Here is a 25,371-nt window from a genome sequence, read left to right as displayed (position 1 = left end):
CAAAGGCAGTTATGCTGCATGTAGTAGCACTCATTTAAGAATCACAAATAAATGTGAACTACAATGACAGAAATGCCTTTATGTACTGCACTAACAGTTACATAAGACTTCTATTTCTGAGCAGACCATACAGTTTTCAGAGTTCAGAGTCATATTCTGTCATGACATTTAACATGCTATGTGATATTTAACATCCTGCCATACTTCAACATTACACAACTTCCTCATGTATGTTAAATCACAGATCCCTCTGCAGAGAAATAGTAAACTAAAATAAAACATAAAATCTTGGTATTATGATCCAGTTCAGCAGGTGCACAAGTTAGCTATAAAAACAATAAAGAAAAAATAAAAATAAAATCACTCACCATTAAAGGCATTCAACAGGTTCAAATTTGAGATAGTTTTTTAAACATTTTCTCTCACATTAATCTCATCTCAGAGGTTATATATAACCTTACGCGTTAAAGTTCAACTTTCTCAAGATGCACTAAACATGCTCTGAAACATCAAAGCTGCATTAAAACACTAAATTATGTCCGCGAAAAAAAGAAAAGTTAATCTCAGCAAACTTTTTCAACAACTCTTCTATTCAGCTACAGTGCGCTGAAGTAAAACCTGTACATTTCTATTAAAACCTCGCACATTTCTTCAGGTTTCAGTGCAGAAAAAAAAGAAACTATCAATTTTAATATGAAAACAACATTTCATTTGAACGTTTCCTCTGAAACATACGACTGCATCTTCAGTTTTGCTCCGCAGGGATTCAGGAACAGTATTTAACATATTCCCGAACCAAATCCTGTGAGGAATGCCTGAGCTATCTTTCTAAAGTTTCCGTCATAGAAAATGTTTGTAAAACTCACCAGTTTCATTCAACAAAACTGCGTCAGTAAAAACTATGTGGGTGAAACCCTTGACAACGGGACCGTTAGCTTCAGTTACCGGTATCCTCGCGAGCTCCAGCACAAAATATACGGCGCGCGGGCGGCGCGTTCTTTGAGCTCTGTGACAATGCAGAGACGGACTGGGGGAGGGGAGGGGGGGCGGCGCTATTACCTGCACCCTGCCCCCAGACACACACAGAATGGGGGCGGGTGAACTACTTAGCAGTGCCCACCCTTGAAAAAGGACGAGTTTATCCTTTCAAAAAACTTACTGAATAAAATCTATAGTTTTAGAGCTTTTACTTCATGCCTTTTATCATGCTAGTGTACACTTTATCACATTTAGCATAACACAAATGATGACTCGTGCTGCACTATAACTTTCTGTCCAGTCAATGAACTTCATAAGAATTTTCCTCCCACTCAGTATCGGGGTAAGGCATTACAAGTAACAAACTACTTAATCAGATTACTTTTTTCAAGTTACTAGTAAAGTAATGCATTACTTTTTAATTTAGAAGAAAATGGGCTGTTACTTCTTTAAATAAGTAAAGCCAGTAATTTGTTTCCATGTATTGACTGACAGCTCTCCTGTCCCCAGGAGTAAGAGCAGAAGTGTTGTGTGCACTGTGTGAACATGAAGTTACTGTATTTCTAGACTAAATGTGAACATGCATTTAAACATCTCACTTGCACAAAAACAGATTCACGATTCCTCAAAATCAATAAAAACAGTGAAATGCAATATCAGAAAATCATGCAAACCTGCAATTATTGAATGTTAAATAACACAAATACCCTTATGTATTTAATCACATACAGTACTGTGCAAAAGTCTTAGGCCACTAGTATTTTCACCAACAAAAAATGTTTTTAAGCCAGTTAATTCTATCTCTTGCTGTAGTGTTACAGTAGGAAATATCAGTTTACATTTCCAAACATTATTTTTGCCATTAATTGTAATAATCCAGTGAGATTTTTGTTTGCACAAGGAGTCTGACAGCAGTCAGTTCTCCACACAGAGATCTGATCTCACCATCATCAGTCTGTCTGGAATAACATGAAGAAACAGAACAAACTGAGACAGACTCAATCCTGAAGAACTGTGGCATTGTCTTCAATACAGTTCAAGAATCTTAACTGCAAAGCTACCTGAAAAACAATACGCAAGTGCACCTAGGACTAAGGCTTTTTTAACGCATAGTATGTTCACACCAAATGTTGATTTAATTTAGTTAATAGAAGTTAATTAATAAAATCTATTTATTTTTGAAGGCATCCTCACTTTACAGCATTTTTACACAAGTGCCTAAAACTTTGCACAGTACTGTTAACCACAGTTAGTGTTGAAGCAGCCATGTCAGGGAGATGCTGTGTGTATCTAGGCGAAAGCAAAAGCACTTTATTTGTCCTTCCGAAAGTAGATGCATTTAGGAATCTTTAAGATTACTTACAACAGAACAGATTTTATGGACGACTGTTTCGTGAACCTAGGAAAGGAGGTAATTCTGACTTTGCTACGACAATCTGGCGCTTCTGAATCAGCTACTGTACGTATGTTTTGTTATTAGCTTAAGTATTTGCTATTAACTGTTCAAATGCAGAGTTTGCGAGTCGTGTGTGTGCGTGTGTGTGTGTGTAAGAGAGAGAGAGACCAGGTCACACAGTGGAGTCAGTTGTCTTAACCGTCCGTGGCTTGTCTACTGCAAACACATACGAGCTTCATCACTGTGTCTGTCACACTACTCTGTTCTTCTTTTGGGCTTGAACTGATGGTAAAACTAAGGACATTATTAAATGTCTTTACATTTATTTTGAAAGCTCGCGAGTCTTTGCTGCTGAACTATAATGATCCAATTCAACCAAACTAAAGTAGTTCAATATATAAGAGTGTTGAACTTTCAAGCAACAAGCAAGCCCCTCCCAGATTTAAGAAGTAATGCAAAAGTAACATAATACATCACTTTCCATAAAAAGTAACTGTGACGAGTGGGGCGGGGCCGAGAGACGTGGGAACAGGAGTGAGGCCAGTGGAGTGATTGGAAATGAGCGACACCTGCTCGACCCACCGGTCTCGAGTCCCACGGAGAAGATGGAGGTATATAAAACCGGAGCGACGACAGTGACGGACGAGAGAGGACCAGGCCTGGATTTTAGTTTGTGTTTGGTTTTTATTTGTGTGCGTAAGTCGTCCGTGAGGGGCTGACGCACTGTTTTGTCTTTATTTTGTAATTATATTTGATTGTCCGCCAGTTCCCGCCTCCTTCTTCCGGTGATCATGGAGTTTTAATTTGTTACAGTGGTGCCGAAACCCGGGAGAAGGAGGGACGCGTTGCTGAAGATCCCTCGCCGCTGTGGTGAATCCGCGGTGCCATAGAGCAGACGAGGAAGTGTGTCGCCATCGACGCTCGAGGCGGTGGGCTGGAGTGAGTTGCCGGGCACGGGCGAGCTCGTGCCGGCCGCCCGGGATGTGGAGGGGTGGCTGCCATCCGTGAGGGAACAGAGGAGTCGGTGCCGTTCGCCAGGGGGCCGGAGCCTGCTGCCTTCGTGAAGGAATCCGGAGCAGCAGGGAACAGGGGACTCCTGCCGGCTGCCCAAAAATGGAGGAGCCGTCGCCGTCCACTGGGCGGCGGAGGGGTGTCGTGCCGTCCGCCGAGGGCCCTCCAGTGCCACCGCCAGGCACCGCGGAGGAGATCACACAGCTGGTGGAGGGCCGAGCAGCAGTGCGTCTGGGAACCAGAATTTTTTTTTTCTCCTCTCTCGTATCTGTCGCTTCTCCTTCCATCTCCTTTTCTCTCGCCTCGTCTGTCCTACCCCCAGGTTCCCGCAGGTCCCCGTGAGCGGTCCCCCCCGGAGGGAGGGGGAGGTGGGGGGTGGGGGGTGGGGGGGGCGGGGAGTAGAGCGCAGTCTCGAGGGTACCCCCCGGCCTGCGAGGGGCGATGGGGGTATGTGACAAGTGGGGCGGGGCCGAGAGACGTGGGAACAGGAGCGAGGCCGATGGAGTGATTGGAAATGAGCGACACCTGCTCGACCCACCGGTCTCGAGTCCCACGGAGGAGATGGAAGGATATAAAACCGGAGCGACGACAGTGACGATTTTAGTTTGTGTTTGGTTTTTATTTGTGCGCGTCAGTCGTCCGTGAGGGGCTGACATGCTGTTTTGTCTTTATTTTGTAATTAAAGTTTATATTTGATTGTCCGCCGGTTCCCGCCTCCTTCTTCCCATGATCATGGAGTTTTAATTCGTCACAGTAACTATTCGTTACTTTTTAGGGAGTAATGCAATATTGTGATGCATTACTTTTAAAAGTAACTTTCCCCAACATTGCTCCCATTAATATATAAATCATGAGCTGAGTCCAAAATCGTGTACTTGACATACTAAAGGTTTATGAATTTAAGCTGGTGTAGAATCTACATGGCTACCACACCAAAACTATAGCTATAATGATAATCAGTGTCAAAGCATAATAATGTTCTGTTTATTAGACATCCACAGCAGTTCTGTCATCTGCCACTTTAAATGCTCAAGATCTTTAAAATCTGGTTAATGCTGATTGGCTGTCAATGTTTTTATCATTCCTCAAGTTCCTCCTCCTCCTTATCATTATAGTTGTGGTGTAGACTTCCCGATTTTCTTAGAATTAGAACAATTATTTCAACTTTATAATTTGATTGTAGTTATCTGTAAACTTATCATATATGTCATTTAGCTGTCAAAAATCTACACAAAGATATCAATATAGTATAATGTGTTTATCTCAATGATTCCTAAATAAAATTAATTTTACGATGATAAAATTATTTGAGAATAAAGTAAGCATATAACTTACTGAGAATTCAGACAAAAGGAAGCTCTACTCCTGGGGAAGCAAAAAAAAAACTTTACTCTTCAGAACCTAAAGAAAGGCACCAAGCACCAAACACATCTTTCAAAACAGCAATTTTACAATCCCCAAACTGTTAACTGAGTGACTGCTGATTGAATGAAAATAACATTGTGGGGCATGTTACTTCCTCCACCCAGAGATAATTAACAGGGCCGTAAGAACAGTTTAACCTGGAGAGCAGCCAGCAACTCCCATCAAGACTCATAATTAAAAACATATGACGAATGGGAAAACTTAAGTGTCACAGATTGAGAAACTACTTATTACACATTAAACGTATTTCACAACTGCTTAAAGGGATAGTTCACCAAAACATACCATCATAATCTACTCACCTTCATGTACAAAATTGTCTGTGCACATAAAATGATATTTTGAGAAATATATCTGTTTTCCTCCATCCAATGGAAATCAAAAGTCACCAGAACGGTTTGATTACCAACATTCTTCAAAACAACTTTTTTGTTCAACAGGTTTGAAACATGAATCACTGATTTTTTTTTACTTTTGAGTAAACTGTCCCTTTCTCATCAAGATAATGCTAACCAATTTATGCTGTAAAATATAATCAATATTTAAGTGTATATCAGTCATGACATGACCAAATGTGGTCAAAACCAAAAACTGATGTATTGCACACCCAATTTTTCCATTAGCCTATCAGAGTATGCAGTGCTTTTTCACAGAGAGCCAGTCTAAACAGATATAGTTGGTTTTCAGTGACCACACAAAGGAAGGAAGGGAGGGCCAGTCCACACAGAACTTTACATTGGCAGATGTTAAAGGCTTTTCCTTCTGAAAAAACAGAGTGATGTGGTGACCATAATGAACTTTTAAGCATGAAAAAGATTTGACCAGAAAAAGAAAATTCTATGGCATTTTGCGTTGTCAGTGATTTTTGAGATGCTTGTGCTGAATAAACCAAACAGGTTCCACACCAGTCCATTCGAAAAAAAAAAAAAGGAAAAGAAAAGAAATGAGGTTACTGCACACATCACTGCATAGAAATGAAAATTAAACTGTAGAACACAATTAAAAAAAATACATGCACAGGAAAGCCGTACAGCTTCCAATCTGCATATTAATAAACAAACCCTGAGAGAATCAAAAAAAAAAAAAAAAAAACCTTATGAATGAGGGAAAACAGAAAATGGAGAAAATCCCATAATCCAACATAATCACTGGCAATATTTCACAGAAAATAGCCCCCCGACCCCCCCAAAAAATCATAATAATATATGAAAAGGAAGACAACAACGATATTTTAGCAGTTTCAGTTTAAAGAAGGAAAAGTAATACAGTTTTCCACAATGGGCTATTCATTGAAAAGACAAAAGCTTGTGTTCAAAAACAAAAGTTTCGTTCACAATGCTTGCACTCCTAGTTCCACCACTAGCTTCCTCCCCCGTCCCAAAGCCATGATAAATTGTTTTCCTAGCTTCACAACTGCACTCATTAATGATGACTGTCCCCCCATTATTGTCCCAGAAGCAGCATTTGTGTTAGGTTAGACTAACTTAAAGACTCAAAATCATATGGTTACTTGTACTATTTCCAACTCACACAACTAATCAAATTTTCTATCTGTAATGTTTTTGTTTTGTTTATGAATTAGATTTCTGATTTCCAAAACCCTGAAATGGACATATTGTGCAACAAATCATTATATATCTATAGATCACACCATATTACATGCATTATATCAATCTAGGCTGTCTAAAATAAGCCAACATCTCCACAATGACTTGGACGTATAACCGAGTAATTCTGTACCAAATACACGCTTCCAGGTTTCTTACAAGTTTCTGAAAGTTTTTTTTCCGAATGTGCCTCTTTATGGCGTAATGAAAGGTGAAACTCCTTATATGGGCACTTCTGCAAAAACACGCCTATGCACGCATCGTTTAGAGCGCGCCCATCAACGCGCTTCATTCGGCAGCACTGCACAGGACTCAGTTGGAAAGAATATCTCCAAAGAATTGCGTTTTTGGTTGTAAAGGAAAGAAAACTTTGTTCAGCTTCCAAAAAAGAACCAAGTATTACGTGAACAGTAGATGCATTTTTTTTCAGAAATGTGTTTTTTGATGAACATTTTATAAACAAGACCCAGTTCGACGCTAGATTTGCATATTGTTTTTTGTTACTGACAGAAGGAGCGGTCCCAGCTATAAAAGATCCTGATCATCATGATTCGGAACTGCAGACAGTAAGTAAAACGGCATCAAATGTCTGTGTTTTGTTGGCAGTCGGCACTTAAGTGCTCGTCACTCTTTAGCTCCGCCCACGGCACACCTCCAGGAGCTCAGCTGTTTTCAGAGAGAATCATAAAGCTGTATCTTTCTTTTATAAATATGACAAAACTAAAAACTTTCTGGAGCAATTTAGGTTGCAGTACTACTAAAGGTACTCTAGATTAACATGAGATTGGGTGAAACAGTGTGATATGTCCGCTTTAACTTATGAAGTAACAAAACAAACTCTCGCCTAAAATGAAGACAAGAAAAAAATCCCATATGAAAATGTTTGAAGGTAAAAACTGCATGCTGACCTTTTAATGTCCTTCAGAGATATTATCTATTCTTCCTGGTTGAAAATGCACTTTGAATAACTAGCAGCCCACATTTAACTTTGAAATGTATAGTGCTTATAAAAAGCATGTAACATTTTTTAACCACATCTTCAATTTTGCCTTTGATTTGCATGAACTTCAGCAAAAAGCTATTTTCAAGGCAAGATGAGAGGAAAAAGAGGGAAAATCAGTACTTCCTGTAAGTTTGCATATCTAAACCACAGAACAATGAACCAAACACTTCATGCAGCATAAAATTTGCATTCACATCCTTCATGAGAAAAAGGAGTGACCAGCCAGGTGATTCAGAGGTCTGGGTAACTTCCTGTTTTACTCGATCTGCTTCCTGAATGACATAATCCTTGCTGAGTGACACCTCCTGGACAGTGAGGCATGCTTTACTCACTCTGTCATGTGATTACCCCACACAAGGGCTGTAGTCATGCATTATCTCCTATCTCCTATATGCATAAATGCTCCTGATGCATAAACTCAATGTCTGACTAAAACCACATCTGCTCCAGAAATACTATACTTGCTACAAATGGAAAATAGGTCACTATTGGAATTTATTGTTTTAATCTTCACCACTTATCATTGCATGTTTCTGAGTCCTAAGATTTTTAGCAATTTCCTGCAGCAGCTTCATATCTGCTGTAGGTATCATTTTCATACTCTGAAACAGCACGTCATCTCATGGTCTCTAAAACTGATTTTTGAAAAGTGAATTTACTAATTAAATATATAGCTTAAATAAATTTGTGCAGTGACAAAAACTGTCCAAAAGTAAAAGCTTTACAGGCTCACAACTCCAAGGAAAAAGCCAAACTGTTAATCTCTGATGACTTCCATACACAGTTTAGTGCTAAAAGTATTGTCAACATGAACAGAACCCTCTAGAATTTCCTCTTAAAAGACAGAAAAGCCTGAATGAAGACACTAAATGTTTAAAACACTGCAATCGCACCTGTCAGCTACATCTCTCTGCCGTACAGTGCACATAAAACTGTAAAACAAACCCTCATGCTGACAAAAGGAATTCCTTATAAAGCTTTATACGGAGTCTATGTACTTACAGCGTCTGTCTGGCAGACATCTGTGATCCGGTCATGAGCAGCTGTAAAGTGTATATCGTGCTGACATCATGCAGGTTTTTACCAGGTGATTCTGAAACAATGACATCATCCCTATCCCTATCAGCACACACCTGTTTCCTCAGGAAGCTCCTCCCACCTTCCTGTTTTTTTAAAGGGACAGGGCACTGCAAAAAAAAAAAAAAAACGTGACAACTCATAAAGAACATTATCTGTTTGAACAGACTCAGTCATGTGAGCTGATGCCAAACAGTGTGTCTTACACAAATATGGCCTCACTCAGACAGCAAATATGACTTGAGACAGTTAACAGAGACTAAATACAGGGCCAGTCAGCCAAATATGAATAAGTATGACCATTAATTTGTCAAGCAAGATCTTTTTTGTGTGTGTTGCATTGCATAGGCCTCTGGATTAACTATTCTTTAAAGAAAAACATCCATTTTATATTAATCAGCTGACACATTCTTAGATTACACAAACTCTAGACATTTTCTAAACACTGGCTTTAATAGAAGCTTATTAATATAAGCCATTTAGTAGGTCTGCATGCTTAGAAGGTTAAACCTCAAAATGTCGCTTAAAATTAGCAACTGAAATGTCATTCATAGCCAGAAACATCAATGAATGCCATATGGGATATTTTTGGCTGTAATCCTCTGTCATAATAAAGTGGTGCTTTTGCCAATGGACAATGAAAGGGTGTATGGGCCTAATTCCAGACCTCATTTGTCCTCTTATGAGGAGCTAAGACTTTCTTAGAGATCTGCTAATTAGACATCATTAAAACCAAAGCAGTTAAACATTAAGAACCTGTCATCAGTAATCTGCCATTCATATTAAAACATCTGACCAACTGAACTCAAGATGCATAAAATACAGCATGTACAAAACAAAAAATTATTTTAGGTGCCACTAATATTGTTCTTATTGTGACTTTCATATTGGTAATGCCATATGCATCCCAACCAGGGTTAATATAGAAATAATTAAAAAATATATATTTTATTAATTAAAAATATGTTAACTTTTAATTTTAGCTAAGCCTAACTTAAGTTACAAAACTTAAATTAATAAAATTACAATAACTATAATTAAAAAGAAAATGGAAAATAAATAAAATATAATAGTATAATTTGGCATTAAGTACAATGCATAAATTGACTTAATTCAACCGATTAATCTTATAAAGCTTTATATGTGTGTGTGTGTGTGTGTGTGTGTGTGTATACATACAGGTGCTGGTCATAAAATTAGAATATCATCAAAAAGTTGATTTATTTCACTAATTCAATTCAAAAAGTGAAACTTCTATATTATATTCATTCATTACACACAGACTGATATATTTCAAATGTTTATTTATTTTAATTTTGATGTTTATAACTGACAACTAAGGAAAACCCCAAATTCAGTATCTCAGAAAATTTGAATATTGTGAAAAGGTTCAATATTGAAGACACCTGTTGCCACACTCATTAATTAACTCAAAGCACCTGCAAAGGCCTTTAAATTGTCTCTCAGTCTGGTTCTGTAGGCTACACAATCATGGGGAAGACTGCTGACTTGACAGTCGTCCAAAAGACGACCATTGACACCTTGCACAAGGAGGGCAAGACACAAAAGGTCATTTCAAAAGTGGCTGGCTGTTTACAGAGCTCTGTGTCCAAGCACATTAATAGAGAGACGAAGGGAAGGAAAAGATGTGCTAGAAAAAAAAAAAAGTGTATGTATGTATGTATACACACACACACACAACACACACACGTATAGGAGTAGAAATAAAAGTTTTAAATCTTGTCCAGAAGTGAAGAAAGAGTTTTATCACTGGCAATTAAATTCAAATCCAACCTCTTATTAATGGTTATCCTCATGGCTGACCTGTTAACATAGTCACTCACTATATGAAAAATGTGTCCTCAAACTAAAGCTTGTGTGGCTAAATTTGGATTGCACAACAGTATCCATCAATATATGCGCCGTGTCTCCTCGGGTGGTTGGTAGTAAACACACAGTGCCAATGGCACACGCAAGTAGCCATTCACAAATGTGTGCTGTGCTCCCATGGGAATTCTGGGGGAGGGTTAAAAAAAAATTCCAGATAGTTCCAAATGGATGCCTTTCTCAGAATTTCTGTCTCTCAGCGTGTTTCCATGCCTGAACTTGGCCGCTGAAGCGTCTCTGTTCTTTTATCATCTATAAACACTGTGGCCTCAACCATGAAATTATAATGCCAGAGATAAGAATGTGGATATTGTGTTTTCATTTAAAGCCTGTCTGGGTCAAAATAATTAGAGTTATGCTGTTCTTTTCATATCAGCAAGAGAGTGCAGTAGTTATTAGCCAAATAAAGTCTTCAGGAGTCTTTAATTTTTAGATGGCTTATGCATTCAGGGTGTAGACTTCCTTATTGCAGCCCACAACTCTATGTCTTCATGGTTGTGTAGAAATTTCATGGTTTTCAAGGAATGTCCGTGACTCAAGCTTTTTTCAATAATACAGAGATATTTAACCAGAAACAGATGGGAAGGAGAGAGAGAAAGAATAGGAGGGAGTGAAAAAAGAAATTAAAAATCCTGTTCAATGACTCACAGATGCCTATTCAGAACAAGTTCAAGCAGTTTTTGTAACAAATTGAGTGTTTTCACCTCATATCAAAATTGTGCCCAGTAAACATCATAACATCCTTTACCAGCCTAGTGACCTATAGGAGGTCATGTCATGGCTTAAACGCACTGCGTAATGACCCTGTATGTCAAATACACTGTCAGCTTTAATTAAAGTTCAGTTCGGTGCCTCCAAATCCAATTATTTGTTAAAGCTACTGTGGTTCTTTTCTATGGGAACAGCAAATAGTTCACATGCACTCCACAATGAGACATTAAATAAACCGGCCAGCAGATTAAAAAGCACAGGGCCTCCATTAATTATGTTTGAGAGAGACCATGGAAGTCTCTTGTGTAGGCATCAGCCTTTTAAGGCCGGCTGTTGTCCAACAGTTTTTTTTAACGGTAACTGACCTAAACAAGTCATTTTAGGAAGCAGCTATAAAAATCCAAATGAAGTACTGATAGGAAATATGTTTACAGGGAAGCATTCAGCTGAAGTGTTTACACTATGACATTCGTAGGAGGGTCATCCATAATTCTCAGTAGTACTGTCTTCTAAATTACTGCTGCTAGTGTTTTCTCATGGAAATATAAGGTATAAAACATAGCACTTAACTTACACATAACTAGCCAACTAACTGCAGAAAACTCAGCTTTGCCATTTCAGGAATAAAATAAATTTTAACAGAACTTGAAATAGAAAATCTTAAATTTGCAATACTGTTTTTAAAGTATTTTTGATCAAAAAACTTAGTAAGCATAAGCAAGCTCAAAGAAAACAATAACAATTTATTCAGCAATTCTTCTACCTTAGATACTGTCTTTCACCATTTTGAAGAGTACCCCAAAACGTAATCAGCATGCGCATGCTGAACGTAAACAAAGCTGATAACGTTGATTATGCTATGTTTCTGTGTATTGATCGTGGTAAAATCCTTTCTGATACTTAAGATGAATGAAGGTTTTACAGGTTTGGAACAACATGAGGGTAAGTAATGACAGAATTTTCATTTTTGGGTGAACTGTCCCTTTAAAGGTCCCATGATGTGGATTATTTTCTTTTCTTTTTTTATGTTTCCTGAGGTGTACTTATATTGTTAGTATGATTTTTACATTTAAAATGTAGAAATAAAAGGCATTTATATATCCTGATTTAGCCCTCTGGCTTGAATGCTCTGTTTGAAGGGGCGTGTCTGCTGAGAAACTCAGGTTAAACAACAACTGTTGTGATTGGCTGAAATGCGTATTACATGTGGAACCCCTCTCAAATACTTTTACTGCGTTTTTTTTTTTTACTATTACATCTGTCGAGATGTCTGTTTATTGCATGAATGCAGTGATCTCATTGCAACGCGCTTTCTCTCACAAAATGCTTTCACCACAACTAACAGCAAACACAATATTGACATGAATACAGTAAGAGCTTTGTTGTGCAGCATAACAGTCTCATTCATTAGAACAGCAGTTTGGGCAAATGTGGGGATAGACTCGCGATGTGTGATTGACAGCTCTGAACAACATAAAGTGAGCGTTCTTTGATCGCTCTCTGTAATTAAATCGCAATTTAAATAACAGATTTGTTTCATGTTATGCTACTAGAAACAATGTGAAGTTGATCGTTTAGTCACTGGCTTGGTTCACTGATGCATAAACAGTATTAAACGATTTAGAAAGAAAGTCTGTGTGAACTTGAATAATTAGCTACACATCATAAATCGAAAAATAAACCGAATCCATTTTCTCCAAATTGTCTGGACGGGCAAAGCGGAAAAGTGGAGGTAACCTTTCCCCTTATGACGACATAAGGGGAAGATTCCAGATCTGCCCATCAGAGCTCTCATTTTCTCAAAGGCAGGGAAGGGCACCCAGGGCTTGGTTTACACCTATCGAAATTTCTAGCCACTTGGGCACCATAGACAGGCTAGGGGAACTCATATTAATGTTAAAAAACCTCAAAGTGAAATTTTTATGTCATGGGACCTTTAAGTGTTTAACTGTTCAGATTCACTGTATGCATTTCTACAGGTTTAAAGTTTTTTTAAAAAGACCAAATGTAGACCAAGAGGCTTGTGGCTTCAGAGACTGACTGAGGGGGGCTTCAACATCAGCTTCAGGACAGCAAACAGAATTTAATGAGAAACAGGCAAGTGCGTGTGAGCCGTACTCGAAAGAGAGCTGGAGTGCTTAAAGCATTCATCTTTCTCCATTTCGCTTTCTAAAAGCATTTCTACAAACACAATTAATAAAGAATAAGAAACAAAAGGGCAATACGGACAAAAACTAGAAAACACAGACACATTGAAATACTGCAAAGACACAGTGACTACAAATCATATTTGGACAGTTAAGCCACAATTGTTGGTTTGATACTTTATTACCAATGCAATAAAATGTATACATTTCAACTTCAAATACTTTTTAGGGTAACTGTCCTTTATTTTTTGTAATTTAATTCAAAAAAGCTAACTTTCTTATTTTCTAGATTCATTGCACACAAACTGAAATATTTTAAGAGTGTTTTTGTTTTAATTCTGGTGGTTATGACTTACATCTTAGGAAAATTAAAAATTCAGTATTTCAAAAAATTTGATTATTTTCTCAAAAGATCAATCAAAAGAAGTCTGTGGCACTGCTGAGGTGTTACTGAAGCCCAGGTTGCTTTGATAGCTGCCTTCAGCTCCTCTGTATTGTTTGTCAGATGTTACTTAACTTCCTCTTCACAATACCCTGTAGATTCTCTGTGAGGTTCAGGTCAGGTGAGTTGGCTGGCCAATCAAGCACAGTAATATCATGGCGGCAGTGTGGGAAGGTGCTAAAGTCCTGCTGGAAAAGGAAATCAGCATCTCCATAAAGCTTGTCAGCAGATCAAGCATAAAGTTCTCCAACATATACTGGTAGATGGCTGCATTGTCTTTGGACTTGATAAAACACAATGGAGCAACACCAGCAGATGTCACGGCACCCAAATCATCGCCATCACTGACTTCAGAAACTTCACACTGGACTTTGGATTCTGTGCCTCTCCAGTCTTCCTCCAGACTCCAGACCTTGATTTCCAAATGAAATGATAAATTTACTTTCATCTGAAAAGAGGACTGTGGACCGCTGAGCAACAGTCCAGTTCTTTTCTCCTTACCCTAGGTGAAATTCTTCTGTCATTTTTTTTCTGGTTCAGGAGTGGCTTGGTTCTAGGAACGTGACAGCTGTAGCCCTTTTCCTGAAGACAACTGAGTGTGGTGACTCTTGATGCGCTGATTCTGGCTTCAGTCCACTTTTTGTGAAGCTCTACCAAGTTCTTGAATCAGCTTTTCCTGACAATCTTCCCAAGGCTGTGGTCATCCCTGTTGCTTGTGCACTTTTTCCTAACACAACTTTTCCCTCCAGTCAACTTTCTATGAATATATTTTGATACAGCATTCAGTGAACAGCCAGCCCTTCCAGCAATGATCTCTGAGGGTGTTGATGATTGTCAGAATTTAAGCTGTAAATCGTAATTATCAGAATAAAAAAAAAAAAGCTCTTGAAATATATCAGTTTGGGTGCAATGAATATAGAATATAAGAACATGTAGTTTTTTTTTTATTATTAAATTACAAAAAAAAAAAATTTGAGATGCATCTGTATATCACGGTGTAATAAGAAATAATGAGGGTCTGGCTACAGACATGCCGTTTCTGTCTGTCACATGCATTTGCTGAAAAAAACTGCCTTATTCTTGTAGAAGATTTTTGCCACTTACCAATTCACAACCATATATGTGATTATTTATTGGCCTTTACTCAATCGATTTAAGATTTTTAGTCTGTAATGGGCAATTCATGCAAGTTTGCCTCTGTTAGGATACTGTGTAATATTGACAGGCGATGACAGTCCAAATGTGCTAGATTATTTACACTGACTGCTGTGAGACTTGCAAACTGAAAAGCAATAAACCAACTACATGTGCAATGGCAGCAGCAGTGTCAGTCTCATTAAAATCTCCTCACTGTCCATTATACATTTTACTGGGCTGCAAACTACTCTGGAAAATAAATGTAACATTCAAAAAAACATTCAAAAATAGCCATTGGAATGTATTCAAATCCTGTGAATTTTTTTTTCTTACCGTATACACATATAGTATACTAAAAAGTATTTATTTACTAAATAAAATGTCTTAGCCTGTAATCACACATGGCTGTGATTGGTTCAACATGACCAACGCTGATGAAAGCAACAGGACAAACATGACAGCATCACTATGAGTGCATCTATGTGGAGAAGAATTATCATTCGCCATGAGTATGGGAGAGTACTTTATATGAAATTGTAGAGTCATTATGTGTTTCTAAGACAATCTGTTGTTAAATTCTGTTTGGCATTAACGGACTTCAGCTTATTTGTGTTTCCTCTGCATAGAGTGAGTGCACACCATCACAGAGAGAGGAGTGCATGTGAGCTGAGAGTGCATGGGCTTGATGAAGCAGGAAAACTACCCTCACAAGGAAAAGACTTAGGCTAATATCAAATGAAGACAAGAGTTTTGATTTACACATGAATATCCCCCACTTATCTCAATTGTTCCTTTACCTTGAGAAGTTTAATAAAAGTTACCCTCAAGGGCTTTTCTGTCCCTTCCTGTCGTAAGCCCTTAAAAGCATGTTGTGAAATTTACAGGAATCCCATACAGCCGCAACCAATTAGCCAGACTGAAGGCTCTGTCTGCTGATGAATACATGGGCGCGCAGGCCCTCGAGGAGTGACCATCAGTATGTTAATTTATTCATTTCTAAATTTTACATAACAATTAGTATGCTTATTTCGCATGCATGCCAGGGCTCTTATTTACTTTTCACAGAGAGATTGCTAAAGGATGGTGTTATGAGAGAACATAAAGGGTAGGGTTTGGATGGAGGGGTGTCTATTTTGATCACCCCTCTTCGTTGTATTAATAGAGACATCTCCACCTTGTTTATGTAACACACCATCACACTGAAAACTGACTGATTTTCGTGCACGCAAATTACCCAACTCATTAAACTCCAATTATTCTGTTCAATGAAGAAAAAACAAGTTTTATGAATGCTATTATTATATGATCGATGATCTTGTATTTCCTCAGAACGATATAGATAGATAGATAGATAGATAGATAGATAGATAGATAGATAGATAGATAGATAGATAGATAGATAGATAGATAGATCACCTGAATGACCTACACTTCTCACTCTCTCTCTGTTTCTCACCTGCACAGCCTCTAAAACGCCAGCAGATGACATTGGCGGCTAGAGGACAATCAAGTGTATTGAAAAGATGAGAAAGCGTTACGTCACTGAAAATGGTGAGGAGCATATGGTCCTGTGCTGGGTAAGTTAAAACGCACGAGACGGGGCCAGCGATAAATCACCTCCAAATCTGCAATATCCCTTTTTCCCTGTACTACAGGTTGCATTCAATCGCTATAGAAATTACAAAACATGAAAATGAATAGGTGATTTGATATTTAGGATAGAACTGATGCATGCATCGACATGGTCGCAGCTCAGCCATGTGGTTATTCTACTACGTACGTGGCGAACTTCTAGATGCGCAGCGTTGTGCACAGCTTCGTCAGCACATTACAGCATGTGAGATTTAGCGTCTCCTTCGCACTACAGCTACCTGTATGACAATACAACCCTTCTGAGAACCATGGCCAAATAAGAAAACGCCAATTTGAAATCCGCTGTGCTGCATAAATGATTAAAATGCATTCGTTCTGACAGTGATGCATCCCTGTGTTTGTTTACTAGATCAGCACATGCCTGTGAAAGAGCAGCTACGTCTTAACTTCCCAACTCACACAGCGAAACGTCTTCTCTGTCCTTTTCTCATGTCAGAGGATCAGACACTACTTTGATAGGACGGTGAAAGAAGGGTTTCCTTACCTTGCCACATGCATCTGCTCCCCCTGGTCGGCAGGGTAAAAATCTGTTATTTTCTGCCGCTAAACCTTAAACGTTCCTCAGCGTCACTGTGCTGCAGCCAAGGCAACCAACTCTCGCGATGTTTGGCGTCTCAGGTGTCGAGCTTACAGTCTATGGTGTCGAGTCGACGGAGTGTGACAAGGAGACTGGGCCGTAGGCGGTAATGGTTGATTGGCTGGTTGTAAATACAAGGGTTCATAAGTACGATTTTTAACGACTCCCTTAAGGATTCCATTAACGACTTTGGATATGCTTTTTTTTTTTTTGTTTGGTGGTGGGGGTTCTTCATATGAACAGATATAGGCTAACATTTCAGCAAAAAAGCAATGTTTTTTGTTTGCAGACTTCTATGCAATATAATAAGGGGCCCAGAATACCAAGTGATACCACTAAGTGACACTTTTTTTAATCCTACTAAATATTATACAAAATATTTCAGACATATTTAAAATTAATTGATTTTAAGTTAAAAAAAAGTTCTAGGTCATTTTGAGTAAGACATAAAATAACAAATAAGTAGCCTACATGTTCAGTAGATATGAGTCACATTAATTCAGTTACTGGTCCAACTGATACATTTAATTTATTAAAAATATATATATATTATTATTATTTTATATATTTATTTTAATGGTTTAAAGAGAACTGATTCATGCAAGTCATTTGTTCAAGAACTGAACACTTGCATTGCGCATTTTTCAGTCTCTAAAAAGAATCAGCTCATAAAAGTAATCATGAAAGTCCTCGTGAAAAATTGTGTGCAACCTGCTGGCTGTGGTTAGTATTAGTGCCATAAAACACAGGCAAATATACTTATGACCCACTTTCTCCTTCCCAATTTAATTATAGTAACATAAAATACACAAAAGACAGCAACAGAAATGCAATCAATCATTTATTGAAGAATGGGCATGTAGTGGTGTGAAGACAGTAGTTTAGAGTTTTTATTTTTTTAGTTTTTGCATTAATGTTTGTGAAGACATGGATGCCAGTAATATATTAACATCCATAATGTGCTCATATTACATTAAATAATTTACTACAGCAGAGACAACAATACTGTGTAAGATGTTCTACAACCTTATTATAATCATAAGTACATGATGATCATGATTATAATTAGTATTTACTCATGTAATTGACACTATAATGAAATGTTAAAGTGGGACATTAGCTTATTTAAAGGGAGGTTGTAGATTGTGCAGTCAAAAACTGTTTACCTTTTTTAAGTGACAGGAAAAATCAGTGCGTGCCAAGCAGTCCATCACTGCGAATGCTAACTGAACATTGTTGCCCAAGGCACTTTATGCTCATTTGTTCACTTCTAAAGTGCAACATGCTGACAAAATAACAAGCAAATCAAAACCTCAGTCTCCACCTGACACCTTCATTTAAGTTGATATGCTTCATGCATAAAATTCCTCCACAAATACATATGTATTTCTTTTTTTAAAAGCTCACATTGAGAGGCAGAGTTGGATTCAAAGTTAGATTCTCATGTACAGTGAGAGAGGTTTGCCATTCACATTTTACATGTCCTCCTGATGGACTGTTAAATTGTGGCTGTGTGCGTAGGTGGGTGTCTGGCTAGAGTGCAGCGTAATTAGGACAGGCATAATTTATTTATTTTTTTTTTTTTTTTTTTTTAGGGTTGTAGATTCACAGGTCATCAGTCTCCCCATCAAATGGTATAGTATCCAACTCCATGTGAATGCTGCCTGGTTCAGCGCTACCTCCCCAGCCAATGGGTGTGCGGTTAAAGGAGGGCCGTGAGCCAATATCATGATGGTACACCACTGCAGGTTCAAGCTCCTCAGTGGCCACCTCGATGTCTGGCATCTGGAAGGTCATCAGCTGAGAGGCCTTCTCAAAACCTCCAAAAGGCATAGCACTCCTAGAAAGAGAGAGACCAATTAAAGGCAAAAAGAAAACCATTAGTACAATTGAAAACCAAAGGAAACCAAAATACAATTGATGCATGCACAGGAAAAGAGGAGAGGCAGATTGCCCAGCCTATATGAAGAAATGCAACTGCACCTGTTGAAGCACTTATAATTGCGCAGCTCCTTTTGAGAGCAGGGTCCAGGCATTTGAGCTTTCATTGTTGCTAGAAGGTCTTCATTGCCCTTCATCGCCCGTTCCCAAGGGGAAACGTATGTCTTCCCATATGCGCCCTTCTTTTGTGCCTTTTCCAAAGCAGCCTTAGAACTTTCCTCACCTATAGAGAAATATAAATTGATTCAAACTAATTGCATAACATTAGTAAAAGGGTTCTATTAAGTAAAGGCATAGTTTACCAAAAATTTAAAATCTGTTTTATCATTTACTCACTTCATTCATATTCATATATATAATATTCATATACATTCATATTCATATATATAATTTCATTCCAATCCTGTATGACTGGTTTTGTTCATGCAATGAAAGTCAATAGGGTCCAAAAAAAGGAAAATCATGGAAAAAAAGAAAAAAAAAAAAAAAACAGGATTGTAATGACATGAGGGTGAGTATTTAAATTAATGGTAAAACTGTCCCTTTAAAAAAAAGTTTTATTTGATATTGTTTATACACTATTTGAATTTTCATTGCCTTTTATTTGTGCATTGTATGTTTTCATTTTAATAAAAAAAAAATTGTATGTGCTTTTGCCATCCTTTTTTTTCAGCATTTTTACACAAGTGCCTAAAACTTTTTACATTAATGTAGCTTTGCAGTTAGGTTCCTTGGAAGCGTTGCCACAGTTCTTCTGGATTCAGTTTTCATTAATATTTTGGAATTGCTTTTATTTTTGTTTATTTTCATTTTAGTTTCATTTTTAGAAATGTTGTAATATGTTGGTAATTTGTTTAGTTAGTTAACTATTATTTTTTTGATGTTTCTAAATATTGCTATATAGGTTTAATTAATTTTTATATTGGTTTTAATATTAATTTTACTACTACTATTACTTTAACTTATCAGAACTTCAAACTTATTTCAGTTGCCAAAGAAACATAAAAACATTTTTAATAATTTAAGTGTTTTTTTTCATCTAATATTTGTATTTTATTTTATTTCTGTTTTTGTTACACTATGAAAAAAATAAATGAAAAAATCCTAATTTTGATTGATTTTTTTTTTTTTTTTTTTTTTACAGGTGTTTTATCTGTATTTTGAATTTGCACTTCATTATATTGTGTTTTACAGTTAACAGTAATGTCCATAGAATTAATGCATAATGTCCTGGCACAAAAGTACTTTAAAAAAAAAAAAAATTGTACTTTTTATTTAACGATAATAACCTTGTTTTACTACAAGTTTCATGTTGAGTCTCTATGGCAGTTTCTAGTGTGGGTGAGCTGGTTAGTGTATAAAGGTCTCCATCTGGATTCCTACTCACCCTGTGCATCTCCTGACACACCATCCTTCCCCCCTTCTCCTCCAACACCTCCAGCGAGCCCACCTGCTTGTAGCCCACCCTCTAATCCCTTTCCATAGCTTCCGGGTTTAGGAGGAGGCACTGGTGCTTGACCGCCTCTACCAGCCTGGCCAGACATATGACCACCAATCAGATGGCCACCAACATCCATCATCTGGCCCCCCAGGCTGGGCACGAACTTCTGGAGGTTATCCTTTCCACGGAGTAACATAATAATTGGAAGAGTTTCCAAATCAGCACTCAAATGTACATTTAAATAAGAAATAAGAACAAGAATAAAGAATCAGAATAGGATGAATGGAGAACCCTGGAAGAGCTGAGCTTTAGGAATAATGATCATTTAATGCAAATAATCTAACAACAAATTCACAGATGTCCATAGCTCTCAGCCTGCCTTACCATGGAATCACTACTGAAGAGGTCAGGATTGTTCTCGTAGATGAACTTCTCCACACGAATCTGCCTCATCTTGAACATCTTGGAGCCTTTGTTCTTCAGAAGGGACAGTTCCTCCAGCATGATGTCCTTGGGTGGACTGATCTTTTTCCCCAGGTCAAACTCTGAGGCCTCAGGCTCTGATTCATACTCTAGAAAACAAAACAAAAGAGAGAGACATTATTCACTACCATTCTAGTTTAATGTTTATATATCATTAAATGACAATCAGTTTTCAGCTTGAAGGTATCTGGCAAACTAGTAAATGTTTTATATATTAACATAAAGTGCAATTAGCATTGTGATACTCCGTTGGTTCACTTGTATTTTAACTGTGCATGGTATTATCAGACTGCTTGGAAAGAATAAATAATATATCCAATATTCTCTAGTATCAAGTATCGTCATTCATATTTATACAGATGTATCTTTTTTCCTGCATTGTAATCATAACAGTAACTAAATAGCTATTAGTCATCCTACCACCCACTGTTTGTGCTGGAAAAACAGACACAGTTCCTTGGAAATGTTCGTAACAGTATTAATATAAACAGTAAAATCATTTAAACATTATCAAGTCTATTTCTCCATTAGATTAAACATCCCTGCATGGAATAAGAAACAGTTTTCTCATACCAGAATAATGTTTTCGAAGGAAAAACATATAAACATGATGTATCAGGTTTGCAAGAACCTCTCAATGCTTTTTCCATTTTTTCACAACAATAATTTTTCACTCACATTCAAAAGCAATTGAAAAAGAACACATCAATTAGACTTGATTTCCGCTGGAGACACTTATGTAATGTTCTTTCGGTGGAGTAAATGTCCCATGATTATAATGATGAGAGGGAGGGAGAGGTACTCCGGTAATAATCAGAGACACAGCTGACATTTCAGCTATGAAATCTGTGAGACGCATGTTGTTGCTGACATATTACTCCTCATTAAAACATATTAAATCCAGACGCATGAAACCTAAGTGACAGGCCCTAAATGAAAATTATGTTTTCAATAAACAGCAGTGTTTTGAAAGTTACATTTAAAAGTAATGCATTACAATATTGCGTTACTCCCTAAAAAAGTAACTACATTACGTAGTTACTTTTTTATGGAAAGTAATGCATTACATTACTTTTGTGTTACTTTTTAAATCTGGACTGGGCTTGCTTGTTTGTTTTTAATTTAAAAGTTATATTTTTAGAAAATGTAAAAGCCCTTTCATACGGAGCCCTGCACATGACATGCAAGAAAAAATAAATAAATTGTGCGCATGATTTACTAATTCGTTCCCTCGTTGTACTAAAACGTGCACACGATTGCTATTTCGATCCCTCGATATGCTTAATCATGCCCAAAATTTACTTATTCGTTCTCTCGATTTATAAATTGTGTGCATAAAATGGGTTAAAATACAAAAAGGATATTTTAGTGTTATTTAACATATTTATTTACTGCAGGCACTGATAAACAGTGACACCGCCAACACAGGCGATTGTGCAGGTTGTTGCATGTGTTGTGGCATGTTCATAGTCTTTAATTACATCTTTCAAAGAAGACCTGTCAGGAAGGCTAAACAAACACACTCTTTAATTATATGAAAAATATCTGTTACAGCATGTAATCCCAGACCACAATATCATAGTCAGAAAAATACAGTATATTATTGTGAAATATTACTGCAATATAAAAGCACATTATTTTGAAAAATAATATATATTTTTTAATATTATGCTTATTTGGTGCTTAAGAAACATTGTATTACTGTTATAAATGCAGAATAATAGTGTCGCTTAATATTTTTGTAGAAACTGTGAAACCTTGCCATTTCAAAAGTTTGGTTTAAATAAGAAAAAATAATATTTTTGTTCTGCAAAAGAGATGTACAATGTTACAAATGTTTCAAATAAATGCTGTTCTGTTGAACTTATTATTTATCAAAAAAATCTGTTTTCACAGAAATATTAAGCAATAACACTGATAACAATAATGACCATTATTAATAACTGATACTAGCTGAGCACCATATCAGCATATTAGAATGATTTCTAAAGGATCATGTGACACTGAAGAGTAATTGCTGCAGAAAATTCGGATCAATTGCATTCTAAAATATATTAAACCAGAAAACAGTTCATTCAAGTTGTACTGTAATTCCCTTTCATTACTTTATAACCATAGCTTTCCTGACAATCAATCAAAAATCTCAGGTGACATTTTTTGACCTGTCTCATATGTTTATGTATGGAATGATTATGCAACAAATCAAGCATAAAGCCGAAGTTGTGGGTGTTTTACCATCTTGGGTAATGTGTGACAGGTCAGTGATGATCTTGGAGAGCTTTTTCCTCTTGTTGGGTGGTGCTGGTGTTCCTGACAGAGGCATGATTCCAGACTGGCAAAACAGAGATCAGAGATCATTTGATTATATACTGTACTCAAATGTGTCTCTGTCTTGTCATTTTGCAGTAGTTTGGAGTAGTTTCTGTTTGAAAGCAAATTAACAGGTATCATGTTTTTGTGGTGAGAGCAAAGTCTGCAGATCAAGCTGGAATAATACATCTAGAACAGACACTTGCTGAGTGTAGATATGAATGACCTCACGTTCCTCAGGTTCCAAGGACAAGTATGTATGAAGACATGCATATAATTCACCACTGTGCTTAATTTGTTCGGGGTGTTTTTTTTAACAGTTTCCAGATATAATTAGTATAAGCCTTACAGAAAAGCAAACTGTAGTATCACAGGAGAAATTAAAAGAAGAAAAAAAAACACATTTAATTTATGAGGTTGGGTCATTCCTACTAATTTTCAAAATCAAAACGCATCGGTTAATACTTGGTGGGACATAAACAGCACTGACATCAATAAATATTAATTTGTGATGTTACTGTAGTTGGTTTGTCTCACTCAAAAACATTCCGTCAAAATCCCACAAATCTATTTACAGATTTAAAGCAAATACTGAAATATATCCAGCTTTAGCTCTTTATTTAATTTTCATCTCACCTTTTTCTTCATGACATAGTTATTTTTTTTTTGTTATAATTAACACAGTTAAGGCAATTTTTTTTCTTTCAAAACATGGACTTGGAAGTCCAATTAAATTGAAGTTTAGGCCTATCTTTTCATTTTTATTTTATTCGCTTTACTGCACACAGTGTATCTGCTATTTTTTAAGGATCTGTTAATGGCAAACACTGCGTTGACTTGACTGTAATTCAATACAGTATGGCTATTTTTAAAGCAAGACCTTTTAGTGGCAAGTCATGGCATTGGTTTTTATTGTCAGATACTCAGGATTGGTCACAAACATACACACATAAACACACTTACACTGTTACTTAATGCATTGTAGAAATCGGAAATCTCCCTCAAACTGAAATGACACCATGGATTGATGTGTGGTGAGACGAGGGGGGGCACTGACCCACCCTGTAAAATAACCATGAGCTGGGGTCCACCGGGCTTAAGTTCCCCCAGCTGGACAGTACAGGCTTTGCATTCCACATAAAATCATCAGCCAGGTTGGGTGGGAGTGTTTTGCACATTCCAACTTTCTGGCAGCAAAAAGGCGTTGGAGCATTTAAACTTGATTATTCCAATCAATCCAAACAAGAATGTGCAATCCGTGCTTGCAAACTTTTAGAGTGGGTATCGCACCAGCAACAGGAGTTACTGCTGGTCATGTTTTCAATGCCGTCATGCAGCTGTTAGTTGTACGTTGTGTGCGATTAGTAAAGTGACAGAACAAAATCACATAATCCACTTACCAAGGCTTTAGACTGCTTACAGGAAGTGGTCTCAAAGGTACAGTGATAATAGGAAAAGGTTTGTTGCTTAGAAGTTTACCAATTCCAGGGTACCTTTGACCTGTGGCTGGACCAAGAACCCAAGGCGTGCAAAATCCAGTTGGGACTTGGATGGCAGATCTTCACGGGGGGGGAGGGAGAGTCCGGGTATGAAAGGGGGAGTGAGGGGTAAGGGGTGGGGGCATTTGGTCTGCACAGCACTTTGCTGATGGGAATATCAAGAGACTAATATCTTTCTTGCAGATGCTTCATTGGCTAAATATAGAGAGAAGGAGAGAGGCCGGGTGATTGGCCATAGTTATCAAATAACTTCACAAGGCGAAAGGGTTGTGGTAGATTTGCGCTTTTCTTCTTTCATTAATCACCTTCCACATTTTAAATCCAATAGTGGGCACCGTAACTGTGCTAAATTAATTTTTATGATAATGTTCTAAGCACTCCGAGGGGTCGTGTTTGACAGGGCAGCCAATGTTACATTAACATGACATGGTTCTAAATAGCTGTGGTGTGAATGAGAATATTATTGGCAAATTCACAAATGTGCAATCTGTTAAGTTTGATGCTTTTGTCTAATTTAAAATCAGCAGCGTTACCCTTTGTAATTAAAGTATTATTATATATAAATATAAATATATATATATATAAACAATCAAATACAAATGTATATACAAACATTCAGCACAGTACAGAAGAATTTTTTCATTTC

General features: G+C 37.3%; 2 protein-coding genes across 7 annotated transcripts in view; both read right to left on the bottom strand.

Moving 5' to 3' along the window:
• The window catches only part of usp54a (ubiquitin specific peptidase 54a), a 72,764-nt gene extending 55,791 nt beyond the window's left edge, over positions 1-16,973 (bottom strand). For 2 of the 6 annotated variants that reach the window (XM_059566519.1, XM_059566522.1), the window contains exon 1: positions 8,423-8,588. The gene's annotated coding sequence lies outside the window, so the exon portion shown is untranslated. Of the gene's footprint in view, positions 1-866; positions 1,000-8,422; positions 8,592-16,958 lie in introns of those variants that run through there. The other 4 variants (XM_059566521.1, XM_059566524.1, XM_059566523.1 and 1 more) reach the window with 4 other exon arrangements.
• A 1,081-nt stretch (positions 16,974-18,054) lies between these two features.
• myoz1a (myozenin 1a) lies at positions 18,055-24,797 on the bottom strand. Its single transcript, XM_059566517.1, has 6 exons — positions 24,627-24,797; positions 23,152-23,248; positions 20,818-21,005; positions 20,380-20,611; positions 19,035-19,215; positions 18,055-18,891 (listed from the first exon to the last, which is right to left on the bottom strand). The coding sequence occupies exons 2-6, from the start codon at positions 23,237-23,239 to the stop codon at positions 18,657-18,659; spliced, it is 924 nt and encodes a 307-aa protein (XP_059422500.1). The 5' UTR covers positions 23,240-23,248; positions 24,627-24,797; the 3' UTR covers positions 18,055-18,656.
• Between the last annotated feature and the right edge of the window lie 574 nt (positions 24,798-25,371).

The sequence above is a fragment of the Carassius carassius genome, chromosome 14, assembly GCF_963082965.1.
Source record: "Carassius carassius chromosome 14, fCarCar2.1, whole genome shotgun sequence".
In the NCBI taxonomy this organism is placed as follows: domain Eukaryota; kingdom Metazoa; phylum Chordata; class Actinopteri; order Cypriniformes; family Cyprinidae; genus Carassius; species Carassius carassius.
Note: the sequence above shows the minus strand (reverse complement) of the source record. Positions and strands in the feature narration are given on the sequence as shown.